This window comes from Amblyomma maculatum, chromosome 9 (genome assembly GCF_055883805.1).
Source record: "Amblyomma maculatum isolate TAMU_Amacu chromosome 9, ASM5588380v1, whole genome shotgun sequence".
Classification (NCBI taxonomy): Eukaryota; Metazoa; Arthropoda; class Arachnida; order Ixodida; family Ixodidae; genus Amblyomma; species Amblyomma maculatum.
The window spans coordinates 74,396,524-74,413,691 of NC_139352.1; the positions used below are offsets into that span (position 1 = coordinate 74,396,524).

The 17,168-nt window shown below is 47.8% G+C and overlaps 1 protein-coding gene across 1 annotated transcript in view; it reads right to left on the minus strand.

Annotated features, from left to right (window-relative positions):
- The window catches only part of LOC146179443 (uncharacterized), a 49,301-nt gene that overhangs the window by 9,620 nt on the left and 22,513 nt on the right, over positions 1–17,168 (minus strand). The window contains exon 2 of the mRNA XM_084579075.1: positions 636–805. Within this exon, the coding sequence (XP_084435201.1) occupies positions 636–805 (170 nt within the window). The remainder of the gene's footprint in view (positions 1–635; positions 806–17,168) is intronic.

A 17,168-nucleotide genomic window follows, 5' to 3' on the forward strand; every position in this document is an offset into this window, starting at 1 on the left:
TTTTTCTTCGTGCCAGACACGCTATACCGACTAAGGCACGCAACGTTCACTTGTATGGCATGATAACGAGCGGCACTATGTACGTGTCGTGTGGACGCGCGAATCAAAAACGGAACTCGCGATGAGACACCAGTGTAAATTCTTGGCAATAAAGCAATTACAATTTTAATACTGATTTTGCATTCACATCACGTAATCAGGCTAAAGTGGTATTTGTAAACTTGGGAGTTCGATGTCACATGTACTCTTGCTACCTGTGAGGATTGGTACACGGAGGAGCCAACTGCGGCCTCTTACCGACCGGCAGGAGATAGGAGGAAGAGATAGAAGGAATCCCTTAGCCTAGGAGAGAACAGAAGGTACGTGCCACGCGAAGACCTCTTCCCCGTAATAAACAAATTACTTGTTTGCTTTTTTGTTATCGCATAGTCAAAACTAATGGTAATTAGGTGTCTCCAAGTTTTCCTCCCGCTTTGTCTCGCGTGGTGCTGCTCTCGTGCGAAGGATAAGAGCCACCAGCTAGCACCACACTTCGTATTATCTTCCTGTTTATCAAGACGGCGGCTGCGATGAGTCAACGTGAACCATTTAATAGAAATATGTGCTGTATATACGAGAGGGTGGGGACAACGCACCACGGTGCGGCTGTACTCTGCCCTGCCGGTTTCGTGACTGTGTCCCAGTAGACGGTAGCCTTGCAAGGGTTCCCTGGCCAAGAAGTGAGACACGTGCGCCAGCGCCACCTGCTCCAGGCAGCTGAAGTAGCCCGCCGTGTGGCCGTCCTCGGAGATGATGGCGAACCAACCTGCGCGTGACAACAGACGCGGATCAGGCACACGAGTTCAAAGGACAAATAATCTTTCTAGCTTTCTCTCTCGCGGCAAGGGTCGGATTTCTTCAGAAATGACAAAGTAACGCTAGCGCATGAGTAATGCATCACGTTGTCCCTAACACGGCCACGTCTTCACGATTAAGAAAGGAAACCAAAGAGCGAAGCTTGTTATTTCAGCTGGTTTGAGACGACTCATAATACACCTTGCTATATTCTCTGCTGAAAAGGTCCAGTTGAAGCATGGTGGTGTTAGTTCTCACGGCTCAACACAATCAGGTATTATTATCAATACACGGGCTCGACTGGCCGTTCAAGGACTGAACCCTCGCACAGTATTTCATTTTAGGCAAGGCTTTCATTCACAAATCCTGTTTGAAGTGATGATGTCTACACCCATTGTAACGAAAGCAACTGCCGTGTTGCGTTTTTTTTTTTTTCTAGATATCTGCCTCTGTTACAGTGATGCGGACTACACATTGGCTTTTTGAAAACAACAAAGGAAACGAAAACAACCAAACAGCGGGAGTGAAATATCAGAGAACCATGGTATGATATACTATACGGCACCATAGACCTTAGTCATTGGGTCCGTCGTCGCGGGATCATATCTGGTGTTGAGGCGTTCGATACGTAGCTACCTCGCGGCCTCGATCTATGTGTGTTGGATCAACACCAGAATGTTGTTGGACCCATCTTCATGGTCCCCTGTTCCACAGTACCCACTCCATTTTAGCTTTCCTGTTTCACTCCTGTACCAACGTCGTGGAGATTTCGACTCTTGGTTCGTGCTGCCGTCGGTCGAAATGCCACATCGCTACAATGAATGATTAGCCAGGGATCGGACCAATACAGAAGTAAGGCTGGATTGCTCCTCACAGATAAGCGAGGCGTTTTTGGGAGAGGAAGTATATAAGAAATAGTTAGGAACAATATTTATATCAGATATTGAAAGACGATCGACAGAATCGTGTATTAGTTTAAAATAAATTGTGACAGTTCTTTGACGAATTCAGACTTAACAAAGCTACCCCAGAAATGCATTGATTGCAGCTCTGGGATACCGATACACTGCCTTCACGGCATACTATTTGATTTAAGCATCAATTCAGAAAAAGAATGGAACAGATTGGTGAGTATTAGATTTGCGAGGGATCTGCACGCATTTATAGCAATTTTTCCTCCCCCCCCCCCCCCCCCCTTGTGCCTGAAGGGCGCAGGCATTAAGACAGATTTTCTTTTTCTAAGGAACGAACCAAGCCAACGGGAAGAACGAGCGCAATACCGAGTTACGTATCTCTCCGCTCCATCACCACCGGCGTGTGACGTGACGGGTGTTTCCCAGACCTTGCGCTCTGGGACGCGAACTGCGTCTTCCGCCCTTGATGGGGGAGCATCATCGCACCGTCCAAAAGCAGAAGGCGCCGCGTCGACTCGGGCAGGCGCACTTCTTGGCGACCGGGTCAGACGGGCCTGACCGAAAGCGAACATGACGGCTCGTGCCGTACGAGAGGGAAGAACAGCCGAGCCAAAGTGAGAAGGGAACGGCGGTGAGAGCTCGGACCGTGTAGTACCGGATTTTACTCAACATAACTTGCATTGCTTTTCTCGCTTTCATTAGCAAAAAAGAGGGGGTTTGGTTTGGTTGGTTTGTTCACAGGAAGGGAAAGGCGCAGTATGTCACACTTGCTCTGTGGACACCTGAACCGCGCAGTAAGGGAAGGGAGGAAGGTGGGAGTGAAGGTGGAAAGAGAGAAAGGGGAGCCGTAGTGGAGGGCTACGGAGTAATTTTGACCACCTGGGGATATTTAACGTGCGCTGACATCGCACAGCACACGGCATAGAGTTTCTTACTCTTACTAGAGGGAAAGCTGTGCTGCCGTCTATGGGAGTTTACATGGAGTTTCCAGACGGCCAGTTCAGCCACCATGGGCGCTCAAAGCATCATGGGCCGGAGAGCTACCGAGTGCAGAACTACAACTTTTGGCCAAAACTAATGCTAAGATAAACGTTGTTCTACCGTAAATAATGTCCTAAGATTGAATATTGTGACTATAAATTGCAAAAAGAGAAAGAAACAGCATGCCAGTGTGAAATTTATCCAATATAAGCGATGGCTCTTTCTCCTATTTGCTTAGTTTTGCGCAGCACAAATACCAAAATTTTGCACTTAATAAGCAAACTTTGAAATAAAAAAACGTTATAAAAATATTTAAGATTGTGCAATCACTTAAGGAAGTTTTTAGTTGCATTTCGGGAAACAGAAACTCTTAATTGGCGACGTCTGCTTTTGCGCCTTCGCTACTATGGCTTTCGCGGTCTATGTACGCACCTTCAAATGATGATGATGACGAAAAAAAGAAACATCGCAGTAACGCCACTCCCCGTATCCGAGAAAAACCGACTGTCCCGCAACAAGTAGCACACCGGCCCACGATTCTTAGCGCGCCCATGGTGGCTGAAGTGCAGCGCCCTCAGCTTTCCCTCTAGTTAGTGTAAGGAACTCTATGGCACACGGACGCCACTTCTCAAGAAAGGAAAGGCACAGTAATTGCCACATTCTATGGGGGACTTTTGCAGCATGTCATAAGGGAAGGAATGAAAGAGGAAGTGAAATGACAAGCATATGAAAACAGGCCGTAGTGGACGGCCCCTGGTATAATCTCGATCACAGTCGGACTCTTTCATGTTCGCCAGCATTGCACAGTCACGCGGGCGGTTTCATAGCTCGCCCCCATCGAAATGCCACAGCTGGTAGCCGAATGCCATCACCAGATGGGTGATGGGTACTTAAGTTACTTATTTCTAATACAGCAGGCGGTGCGTTTAAAGTGGCCGTCAAAAATGCCTAATGATGACTTTAGATGGGACGTTTCCGTGCCGTGTAGGTCCTCAGCTGAAATCTCGGTCCCTCCTGGTTTCTGGTGTTGACCCTCGCCGATGTCGCGTCTTGTCACTTGAGTATGTCGCACTTATAGGCAACGTAAGACAGCATCGGGACCAATGTCTTGAAAATGCGCAGTAGAGTTTCATCCTAAGATTTTCTTTGTGTGCGCAACAATAAAGCGAGAAAAAAAACATAAGGAGCAGGTAGTCTTGCTGAGATAACCACTGGAAGGGTACGGGTGGGCTCCTTGTCTGGCGCCACCTACCCCCGGATACGCGACTCAGTTTCTGTTTACTTCAACCCCAATCATCACCATTCATTTGTCTTTAAGGTTTCGTTAAGAACATTACATGATGAAGATTAGGGGTAGGCAGCGTGTGCTTAGCGTTCAAAAAAGTATAAAAAAAGAAAATAATTGGAACAAAAAGAGTAATAAAACTAAAAAAAATGGATAACAACATACAACAATAAAGTGAAGATAAATATGAGAAACTCCTACAGGCATATCGAAAATCATGTAGTAATACAGGCAAATCTGACTTCAGTAAACAAAAATTAGAAGGGTTCAACGCAACGCTGCTGAACCGAATATAGAGTGAAAGCATTAGCTGCGGGTGACCGAGAGTTCTTCTTCTTCTTCTTCTTCTTCTTCTTCTTCTTCTTCTTCTTCTTCTTCTTCTTCTTCTTCTTCTTCTTCTTCTTCTTCTTCTTCTTCTTCTTCTTCTTCTTCTTCTTCTTCTTCTTCTTCTTCTTCTTCTTCTTCTTCTTCTTCTTCTTCTTCTTCTTCTTCTTCTTCTTCAGCCCACGTATAAGGCTCCGCTTTAACCATGCTGTATGAACGTGCCTTAGTGGCCTATAGCTGTAACGTGAATGTCAGGGTCCTAGCAGGCTGATTCTGACATAACCGTCCCATGTGAAACGAGAGACCCAAGTTGGCAGCTCCTGCCAGGGGACCACGGACACAGCGACGAGTGGTTAGACCTGGCGTAGTATTGCTTTCGCAATGAAACATTGCAAAGGGCGAAGGATAAAAAAAAAATATAACACGCTGCAGTAACACAAGCAAATCTTGTTGCAGAAGAAGATAAAGGGGAGAATTAAGTTTAAATGGAGCGATGTCATGTGCCTGTTATAGAGTGCAGGCAGCCTAGCCAGTCTTCAGCGCTCGAGGAACCAGTCCCGTTAAGTTGCGTCGACTGCGACCCGTGAAGGTTATGGAGCGAAAGATGCGGTGCCCCGCTTTCCGCGATATGCGGAAGTCGGACCGAAGGCGACGCTCGGAGCGCGCGCGCGCATTACGTGAAGACGCCGACGTCTCGCCCACTGCTATTCCTCGCCCATTGTCCCCCTGCCGGCGCAGAGGCGGCGGACAGATGATGAAGAGAAAAAGGAGGGGGTCCCAACACTCCGCCCGATCTTCCCACACAACGAAAACCAGTGTGTGCGCTGCACACCGCACGTGGAAAACACAGCTGCTTCATAGAGAAACGGCTCGTGTGAAGATTGGGATCCATTCTTACTTTTGTGCGTGGCTAATGTCAACTTCAATACAGACTCCGTATTTTCTCTACAACTTACACGCAGCATGTACGTAATCCAGACTTACCACTCGAGCAAAACATGCAGGAAGTTAGGAATACGTACGGACGGCGTATGACGTCACGCATGCCATGAAGCAGCCAGAGGAAAAGCAGTCGCAAGTTAGACGAGAAACTTGCGTACAGCATACTCATTCTCTCCACATCTTACGCACCTCACATCCCAGTGATTCAGCCGCTTTGCTCGTAAGAAAACATTTTAGGGGGCTTTTAAAACTGAATTTTTGTGCAGCCAACGCCCCATGCAGACAATAAAAAAAAAAAAAAAAAAACTACCGAGTTGACATTGTGGAACACCTTCATGACTTTAATAAAGATCCCATGCCTTCGATTACAAACGTAAAGCGTAGTAAGAAAAAATAAAAATTGTACCGTAGTGATATGGCGCCGCATTGTCACGGCGGAGGATACAAAGTAGAAGTTAGAAAAAAAAGCTGCGAGTTCCCAATGCACGAAATACATTTGTTTTTCTTTATGCAGGACTTCGAGAATTCGGTCGATGATTGCGCAGAAGGGCTGCAGGCGGGGCCCGTGAGTAGCGGCCAGGCGATGCTGTGCTTAACATGTATCCTACTATTGACAGAATAATTTTCCGGAAGTTACTCTGCTGTGGCAGACAGCTGGCTTGCGACGAAACACCGAACACGCGCGGCCCGTCTTTCGGGGCTTCCTGCTGGCCAGGCGAACGCAGGTATGCGCCTCGCGGTTTCACGTTTCGCCTGTCGGCACGTAATAGCGGGTTTGCTCTACAGTGGCCGTGACCTGAAGCGCAGTTCGCACCCCTTTTTGTGGATGGTGCCAGCATATGCCGCATACTTCGCTGCATTAGGCGTCGCTATACCCTCCAAGCTGCTCTTGGATGGAGTAGTTGAAGTGGCGGATGAGGCAGCCTGGGGTGTGTCTCTGTTAGGAGGAGGGTATATGGGCTATATATATCTTCCGCTTTCTTGTTCAAATAAACAACCAGGTTCTTTTTGTTATGTTAATATAAATTTCAGTGACGTGAGTACTTAAATGCATCCTAAACTTATCAGCAAGGAGGCTGCAATATATAGCATTCGAACAAAACGCACCACTGATCTAACATCTATTAAACGTAAAACTCGAGCATGCTCACGCGTATCCCACTGGCCTAGACTCGCCAGCCCACAGGGCCTGCTTTTGAGCATTGATGCTAAAAATTTTGGACAACTCCGATGCTCGATACACCAGCACCTCCCCGCTGCGCACCTTGGCGCCATATATGCCCGGTTATTTTGCTTAAATGGAGTACCTGCGCTCCAAGGAATGAAGACCAACCTTGTATATGCTTTGTGTACAAGATAAAAAAGAATCATGAAGCATACATGTGTGCAAGTACTTGTTTAGCTGAACAATTTTGAACTTTGAACGCAATACCTGTGCCTTGCACCTAGCACAATTTTCGTAACGTCAAATCAGTATGCTTTACTCTACCACATTATTTGGCTTTAAATTGGTATTTATTTCACTCCGAAGTGGGGGAAGGCCTCAGCTGCAGAGCGAATGAAACGGTATAATACATGATTTCGTTGTCTTTCTTTTTTCTAGCACGCTGCTATCTGCAGCCTCCAGAGTGAAGTTGTTGAGTTACTATGCTTTTCGAGGCAGGGCCACGAGCGTGAGGCCACGCATGCACGCCGGCGGGTCCCGGACTCGTCAGCCGAGGCAGCGGAGAGCTCAGCGGAACGCGTTGTGTACCATGTTATACAGGACTATATAGAGAAGGCCAGGGCGGTGCTAGGTGTGATACACGTGCAACCTCCAGAGGCCAACCTGAAAAGCCACGCTGTGGATGCAGACGTGGAGCTGCCTGTCTTCTAAGAGACGACTATGTATGGAGGCGGCGAACGCGGAACGAAGAAAAACTAACTTAAGCCGCTTATGAAGCGATGGCGCTGCTTGAGAAGTGAACAAAGGATAAACAAGATATAAGTTGAACGGGAAAACCCTTCTCTTATCGCGCGAATAGATCACGGAAACGGGTACGTCCAGAAACGCTGTAATTTAAGGAGGTACGCTGACTCTGATAACTTAAGCGAGCGCTCAGAAGACGGCAGAAAAATGGAAAATAAAGACGACAAGAGGTGCTATTCAAATTCTGGCGTCGATGTACTGACAAAAAAATCATGGGCAATGCATCTAGCAAGTGATAGTTGCCAGGTGACAGGGGCGGGCGATGATTGGTCGCCAAGTTGTGTGACGTCACGAAACAACATGACGTGGACGATTTGGCAGGAGCTGCCAATTCAGGCTTCTCAATTCAGATGGGTGGGTGATGGTAATCGAACCCTCCAGAATCCCAGTATTCACAGTCGGGCATGCTACTCCAATAGTCCAAGCAGGTATAGTCCGCATGGCTTAGTTAAGTGGAGCTTTGTATCTATGCAGAGTGCATGCTAGCTAGCCTACGACTGTATGTTAATGAGTATGTGTAAGATAAGCGAGGCACAAGCTAAGGGATTAGAAAAAAGAGTAAATTTCAAAGCGTATGCACCCGAACTAAAAACTGCAAGTAAAGTTACAGAGCCATTAACACTGTCGTATACGTGCACTCAAAGGCGGACCTTATATGCCCTTATTTTCTTTTTTTTTTTTTGTTTTTTTACTTTCTAGGTAGCGAGCAAACTGTATACACGCGGGTCACAGAGCTATCAGCATGCAGTAAGTTGAAGGGTTGACTGAGGCAACTGCCTGTTGATATAGTATAGAGAAAGTGGACAGAACAACGGGAGCATTAAATCGGCTAAGGAAATGTAGGGGCGACGTGTATCGCGAGCTTCTGTACATCGCATTTGCTGGCTGCTAATATTAAGCCGCACACGAGCAGAATCCAAGGGACTAGACTGGACAGATTTAGATTTAACTCGCGGATGTAGCGCAATCTTTTGACTTGGCTGCCTTCGCCAGGGGCCATCACACCAGCTGCTTATCTGTTAATACTATCATTACTACTCAATTGTATCCACTATTCCGCCGGAAAGAGGCTTAAAGGTACCACCTGCATTCAACTGAGAAGGGAATGCATTGCGCCATTATGAGCTCCGAATCGTGGTGAAGCGTTTCCTGGATGTTTGATGAATGCGCTTCAAATGACAAAATATGCTAGTAATTTCGTCGCTCGCGAGTCTTTTTTGGTTACGTGTTTAACTCTTTAAAAAGAAAGGGGAAGTCAAGGAAAAGGTCGCGATAGGCCTGACTTGGCTTACCACAGTTATGACAAAAGGTCTACACGAGGAAGAGATAAAAATAGTCAGACAGCTTTACCTATTTCGCAACGCCTAGTGGTAAAAGAATTGACCAGTTCTCCAACATCAGGCTTAGCTAAAGTAGGACATCATATCTGAAGCCTAAACAAGGGTGCGCAAACTTGCACACTAACGCATAGCGTGCTAGAATTTCTCGCAGTCGCTTAGCCCACGTTACCGCACTGGCGAACGCCTGCAGTGCGTTTGTGGCTGCAGTGGGATGACGTCATCACGCGCGCAGCCACTCATCATCGCGCAACACTAGCGCGGCGCTCGCCTTAATGAATAGGAGAAAGCGCGTAGCTGAAAGCGGAAACTGAAGATGGACGGAACGTGCGCGAACAAGCGATGCAAACTTCGGCCACAATGGCGGAAGAGTCCGTGACACGCATACCTCTTCTCTTTCCCACCTCGTCAGTTATTCTTTTTCATCGCCAACTCTCGCTTCTTCTTTCTATTCTTTCCTCTTCTGCCACAGAATGCGCCACTGCAGAAGGTCAAGGGTCCCTCTAGACGCGAGCGAAGCGTCCTCAGCTGATGGCTCTGTCGAAGAAAGAGGAAAGTGCTGCAATAAAACGCGACCGTCTTATTTCTATTCTCTCTCAGTTTTTCTTTTTCATGAAGTGGAACTGAAAACTGACAAGAGAAAGGCGCTGTCGATAAACAGCTCGCGGGTTGTAGAAACCCTAATACGCCGAAGGGGCCTCAGGCCTTGGCACAGATGAGCTGTCGCGCGGCCTCTTGCACATTCGGTGTGGCCGCGGATGGGCTTTCCTGGGTTTACATCGCAAAATCCGCACACATGCGGTCGCCTGACCCCGGCGCAATCATTTGCAATTTCTGCGTGCGCCCGTAAATGGGTGCCGTGACGCCATATCGTGGTCGAGTGAGATGCGGCGGCGAAGTTGTAATCAATACACTGACAGCGCTCATCAGTCCCTCCTTTCGGGCATCTGTATCAATGTGGCGTACCGATGTCTCGTGGAAGTCAGCTGCATATATCTACATGATGTGACGTAGACACACTACAGACATATAACTAAGTATGGTAATTTTGTGCCATCTTTGCTTTTGCTACGCTCACTTTCACAAAGCGTTTTGTTTTCTTCTATTACTAAGGAACTTCAGTACGGGAAAGGTTAGGAAACGTGTTGCTGACTTCACTTCCGATATGTCTGTAAACGTTATTTCATTTCCGGCTAAGGATGCCAGAAGTTAATTTAGGCATATAATGCGCAAACATTTCCGCTTACATATATCTCTATAGTTAGTCGGTTGTTTAGCCGGCTAACTAGTAGCTAGCCGGTTAGCAGGTTGCAGAGGGCAATAAATGGTTCAGCGAAAAAAAAAAACGCTACAGGTGGAATCGCAGTTGAAGCTAGAAGACAAAAACGCCCAGGAAAAAAAACAAAAATACGACAATTATCTCGCCTTTGTGTGCGACAACACCGTCGAAATAACTGTGTAAGTTTACGTCATACTTCACCCGCAATGACGTAAACGTGCATGCAGGGCCCCTGCGGCGAAAGTTGTCACCGTGCGCACAGTCAATGATGACGTGCCGGGCCCTGCGATTTCCGGTCACCCTAATCGCCTCTCTCACATTTATTGCACGTGCATGTTTTCTATTCTTTTCGTTTTGTCTGTTTTTGTGTGCGCGCGCACTGTAATGGCGCTGTTGTTGGCGTCGAGCGGCGTCACGACCAACGTTCTCGCGACGACAAAACGACTCAGCCAACGACGCGTGTCACCTCATGGTCACGTGACCCAGATCTTTCTCACCAAAGTCGTGCAGCGAATGAAAGTCTGTGTATGGTTTGGCGTCCTCCAGCCAGTCCGGACGTCTGGACTCCCGGAGCTCTTCGTAAGGGTACAAGTAGAACTAACACATGCCGCCGATATTAAAGAGAAAACTGCGCTCACACGCAAGCTGCAATTATGTCGTTATTTTGCTTCAAAGCTTGAAGTGTCTACTGGGTGTTACTCGTCTGGACGAGCACTATTTAGGGAAAACAAAAACAAAAAGCGCGCTTCTCATCCGAACTTGAGAATTCATCACTGGTGCAATACTTTTAACATTGTAATTCATAACAAAATGGTTACTGTATACATTGTTCAAGATAGTGATGTTAATATTATAGTACCATCTCGTGCGCCTTGAACTCGACGGTTATCAGCTTGTCATCGCGTGTGAATAGTCCAATGAATTCGACTCCTGCGCACACAAGCCGACGTTGGCCGTAGCCTATTGTAGCGTTGCATCATTTTAACGTAGCCTCGGTGACGTGCGTGTGGAGATCAATTTGCGTGTGGGGCGCGCGAGCGACCTGCCTGACCCGAGAGGCGCTTGGCAGTGTGACGAAAGCCTTTGTGTAAACTCTGCCCGAACGATTATCGGCTCTGGCTTTCGTTCGCCAGCGCGCATGCGCTGAATTGAAGCCTGGAAAATACGAACGCCTTGGGCCGTACAATGAAAAAAAAAAAAAAGGAAAACGATGCTCAGCTAGCACTTTCTGTGGTCGCCCATGACGGCCTGATGAACCCCTGCTTCTGAGGGATATATCTGCAGTGTTTTTCGTAGCACAGCTGACAGGCTTTTTTTTTTCTTTTTGCCCAGGTTTCATCACTGGCTACACAGTGTCTTCAGAGCCTTTAACACTAAGTCTAACGCTGTGTTGACTGGAAAGACAGACAAGCAACATTAGTTAGGTCGGGAATCGAATCGTCGACACTTTGCTACCAATCCTGGCACTCCATTCTCGAATCCCGCTCATTCTTTAATAAGTATAGTTCAAATGATCCATCCCTATATCGACATATATTTTCATTCTTGTGAGAGGTATACCTTTTGTATAACCGCTAGGGTTGCATGTTCAGTATTAGCCATGCATTTTTCTCTAGCAGTGTCATGCTTACATATTCCTGTACCCTCTGTAAATACTCTTGTTTCCTGCGGTTCTGTTATCGTAAATGTTCTGTATGCTGCTCTACTTGGTCCTTTGGTCCACAGTATTCTACAGACAAATAACTATAATAAACACTGGCTACCCATAAGTTCATTTTTGTAGTACGTCACAATTGCAAGAAATCAACGTCTGTGTGGAATGATTGTTTACAACTTTTTTATGCTTGTTGTTGGCTCTTTGCACAATGCTATGTTCTTGTAAGGGTTCCCGCCTGTGCATTCTTATTCGCTGCATATTCCTGACCTCACTAATGCAGGACTAAGCTGTATAGGCATGAAGTAAGCAAGCGAATTGCCAGCGAGCGCGGACTCACGAGGAGTGGAAACCACGAAGAGAAAATAAAGATAAAGGTATAGAGAAGACAAAATAGAGAGAATGAACTTCATTGTCTCTAAGGTATTACGTGGCGGGTTGTCCGCCCAGGTCCGGGAAACCATTGTCGATACGGCCCTTCAGACTTGGCCGATCAGCTGGCGCTGAAGCGGGATGGAGGAGGCAGCAGCGCGCCAGCCATTCCTTCAATGAATTTAACCTCTGACCTCCGACAGCGGATCGCGTGCGCTTTTGAGTTTGCGAACTGTTAACCCATAATCGTTCAGCGGCGACCGAGCCACGCGCCTTTTGCTCACAGCCTAGCGCGTGCCACTGAGGTTTCGCCGTCCTCTCCGCTTTCACTTGATGACTGCGACCCCAATAGAGCGATGGGTCGATTGTCGCAGCTTATAAGGGCCTCACGCCACTATAATGTCACGGTAATTATGTGCGTTTAGCCCTCACTAATGCCATTCTTCGTTAATTCAGCTTGGGACATTAGGTAAGTTTTCCTTCTCCTCTTCTTCGGTAACGCAAGCTACGGAAGTAGATTTCTGAGACAGCCGAAGCAAAGTAGCCTGCGTCGGAGGCTTTGAACTGCCGAGACAGCTCCGGGCAGCAAACACTGCAGGTGACGAGTGTTTGGAAAAGCTTCTGCTTTTTGATGTCTTGTAGTTGTCTCTCTGTGATGACCCGTGCTATAGGAAAGAAGATGGATGGGAGAAATAGTTGGCAGTGAAGGAATTCGGCAGGAATTACGAAGAATGTGTGCATAGCTTCTGGATAGACGTTCGTGTTTCTCTCACTCTGCTTATTTTAGCATATTGTCACAAATATCCAAAATAGAGACAGCTCAGTTGAGCCCCTGTGGTCAGCGCTCGAAGAACCTAACTGCGCGAGCTCCTTCTTTTTTCTCTGCCAGCTGGTAAGCCAAGTGGCATGATTGTATGCATCAAGACCAAAAAAAAAAAAAAAAAGGATTGAATAGTACTTGCGTGCGGGCTAGTTGGTTCGATGACTCTGAAGACCTCTGGCGCTGCATAGTTACACACAACCACAACACAAACAAAAGAGATTACAGTAAGACGTTCACACCGATGATGCGATGATGGTGAGAAAAAAGGACTAATTTAAGGCAGATTGAATTACTTGTCGGGAGTAGTTGTAATGTAATTTAATTGCATTCTCTCCATTAGTGTAATAAGTTGTTAACGTAATTTAATTACTTTTCCAGCGTGATTTCGACATGTATGCTAACCGTTGTAATGTTTCGGGAAAATTGGTCATTTGAACATGACATGCCAGACTTGAAGTAGCAAGAATAAGCGCACAGCAGGCGGCACTGACGGCTTTCCGACACCCGGCTTTATTTGTCCCGCATAGCTTATAAATCATGTTACACTGCATAGCACGTGTCTTCCGGGCGGCGACCTGACATGCTTCGCCAGTTTTTTTATCGACAAAAGGTCGTGTCAGTGCGTCCGACTCCAGAGATGGTGGTGGTGGTCCCGCGCCAAAAAGGCCGATATCGAAGGAAGCCCCGGGCATTCGTTGCCCTAAAGAACAATCACTGTCTTCCTGGTGTACAGCCGGTCGACCCCACGGTACCGGAGAAGTGAACCCAGGAAAAAGAAAACTGGAACGTTGCACAATCAGCGTCAATCGGGTCTCCATGTCAGGCCATTTCACGCATCGGGGAATCGCCGCCCCTCCGAGAGAATAGGTGCTGTAGAACGTGAGATGAAAGTGTAGGGGGAAAGGGCGGGGCCGATATTGTAATAACGGTTGCCGCAAAAGTGCCGGAACGGACGCACGGGTGCCAGGAAGCGCGGCTGATTCTGCTGGTCGGCGTGAATTTTTTCGACACCGTGGTTCAAGGATGGTGAAAGTGACGGCGAATTCCGTGTGCGTGCCGCTCACGATATGGCAGGAGGCAAGTCATAAGGTCCTCCTTCGTGCAGCGTTTTAAGTGTCAGTTGGTTCCCTCGCTCTAAAGGTGAAGAAACTGACCTCCGCCACCTCAATCCTTTCCCCACCGTGTCTTGGGGCGCCCTGTCCACTGCGGTGGATCAGTAGACGGGGCAATCGACTACTCAGCCGGAGTACCCGGGTTCGAACCCGTCTGCGGCGGCCGCGTTTCGAAGAAGCTTGCGGAATGCAGAAGTTGTCCGTGTGCTGTGCCGTGTCAGCAGCGCAGGCTTAAGATCCCCAAGTGGTCGGAATTATTCCGGAGCCGTTCATTATATGGCACCTCTTTCTCATTTCACTACCACCTTCCTCCCTTAAAGCAATGTTGAACCGTCAGTAAGCGTTCGTAAGCGTAGCACCCAGAGACGCATCGACTACATCCATGATTTGCTCTGAAATATATTTTGAGAAAGAGCAATGGGGCTACTTAGATCAGGACGAAAGGAAGACGTACACGTGCGTACACGCGCGCGCGCGCGCACGCGCACACACACACACACACACACACACACACACACACACACACACACACACACACACACACACACACACACACACACACACACACACACACACACACACACACACACACACACACACACACACACACACACACACACACACACACACACACACACACACGCGCGCGCGCGCGCGCGCGCGCGCGAGCGTTCTCCGGCTCTGTAAGGTGTTATTCAGGGTCGTCAGCCTAGGCGTCGGCCAAGAAGGCACAACAGTCGAGACTATACTTTCTTTTTACAGCACGGACAAGTCAGTAGTCGGTGCTTATTTACTTCATTGCGAGGCTGGCCCGTAGTTTTAGCCGCCTGCTGTAGCCGGAGCGGTGCATAGCTTTAGCGAGACAGGCACTGCGATGGAGGAGGAGTGAAGTGTAGGAAACACGGAATGGAGGGAAAGACGTGCGGCGAACATTAGGGTGAACTGGAAATACTCCGGTGATATAAAGCGCCCGCTTCAAGCCGACGTTGTTACAAAAAGTCCACCAGCGCATCTCTCTGTGAGATGACCGCAGCAGTGGAAAGTGCCGCGTCGGTGGAGGCATTTCTCGGCTTTGGATTTTCGGATTCTTTATAGGCTGGGAAAGGCAGCGGCTGAATGAAAATGAAACAAAGAAAAGAAAGAGTGCGCGTCATGATAAAAACTGGCAAACAGGTACATCATCCTGTGCCCAGCAGCGAAGGGGCCTCAGGTGGGCGACTGGTGTACCTATAGTGACAGATAGCGCCGCCAGAAATGGCGAACGATGACGGCGAGTGTCAGATGCTCCCACACAGATTCCCCCCTTATCAAAACAAGGACACTGAGTGAACACAGATGCTGCTGGACTCGGACGTGACAGCATCCGCCGGGCGTAGGTCGTGGCCAGGTAGGTTAAGGGGGTTGGGGGACACGGTACACGCATCTCGGTCGGTGCTATCTTCACCCTCCGGACGCGAGCGATCCATTTCTGGGGAATGCGGGGAGAAAGTAAGACGTCGACGGTGGGTGCGATAAAAACGCGCTCCGTCTCGCGGCTATCGGAAAAGTTTCGACCGAGAAACGAATTTGGAGAGGAATTATTTTTTTTTTTTGTTTTTTTGCTAACGACACCTGGCGAACTAGTTTTACGAGTGACATCATAGCGAAAAATGAGAAGGGAAAGTCGAGGACGGCTGAGTGAAAGTACAACGCGGTTGCTTCAAAAGTCCCAGCGTCTCTGCGCCCTGCATTTCAGCAGTGATACCTTTTAAACTGCGCGGGTTGAGTTTGCGCAATCGAAATGATCGCCTATTTCAACGCTGCTTGTTGGCAAGAATAGTAAATGAACGGGGCAGAAGTCTTGATATGATACGAGACTTTTTGGCGGTAGTGTTTCACCGGTGAGGGGAATCTAGAGCTGGTTCCGGTCAACGGAATGCCGAATTTAGAAAGCCTTTCATCCCTCCAAAAAATGCTGCTCAAAAATTATATAGGAAGCACAACACCCTCCCACATTCGTTTGACTCCTGTTACCCGCATTCACGATTTCGATAGCGGCGTTAACGAAAAGTTCACATACTGTTTGTTGTCAACATGCACATTGGGGTTTGCTTTGGTTTTGTTAGGGGTTGAACGTTTTAGATCTACTCAGGCTATGAGGGACGGCGTAGTGGAGGGCTCTGGAAATTTCACCCCCTAGCTAGGGCTGTTTAGCGTGCACTGACAACGCACAGCACACGGACGCCTTGCGTTTTGGCTCCATGGATTCGATCCCGCATCCTTGCCACTGCACCACCACGGCTAGGCCACATTTGGATTAATAGCGGCTATTAAGGACTGTTAGACTTCACTTTTGGTTTGCTCTTTTAATTAGTCATAATTTCCCGTTTTTCGCCGTTTTGTTTCCATTACAAGTGTTTTTGCTTAGATTTTAGTTAGATTTATCTTTTAGATTTCAAAATTTTCGTTTCCAATTCTTACCACGTCTCCCGGGCAAGCTTATTTTGTAGATGGCATGCATGGTAGCCAGTCACTGTTTTAAACCTCATAAACCATAAACTGCAAACCATAAACCAATTTCTTCACAATATCGCGCGACAGTGTGCCGGGTGGTATATCATCGCCTAAATAATTAATTTCCGGAGAGCAGGGGTGCGCGAAGACAGCTCACGCTATTTCGTTGACTCCCTTTTCCAACAATTAGCACGTATACACAGCCCACTCCTGCCGTTGTTGGCTGCCACTAGTGCTGAGGTGTGATAGAGACAGCACTTGGTAAAGACAATCTCCGTCCATTACGGGAGGTACGTCATGCTGAATTTGTTGTTTATATGCGCAGACCTGGATAAAACAGGAAATGAAGTAATATCACGTGAACATGCATCGAACAGTGGTTAGATAAGATTGGTAACTTGTGCGCGGATAGCCGGGTTTATATTTTTTTTCTTCATCTCTGCCGTTGGTTTGCGCGCAGTACACGGTTTTGAACCAAGCTTATTGTTCTGGGAACACTGCACTGTAATTCAGCCCTAAGTCACTTCCTATTTGAAGAATTCGGGAGGGCGGGCTTTTTGAACACACGAAATGGGAACACCGAGAGCTGACGCATTTCTCGCTTCGGCGCCTTATCAAACCTCACGCGGAATGTGTTTGCAAATATGTGTCGTCTGCACCGATGTTTTTCCAATCGCTGCGCATAAGGCGTCGTCTGCACCTCCATTCATCATCATCACCATCAGCCTGACTATACTTACTGCAGGGCGAAGGCCTCTCCCATATTTCTCCAATTAACCCGGTTCTGTGCTAGCTGCATCCACTTGACCCCTGCGAACTTCTTAACCTCATCCGCCCGCCTAACTTTCT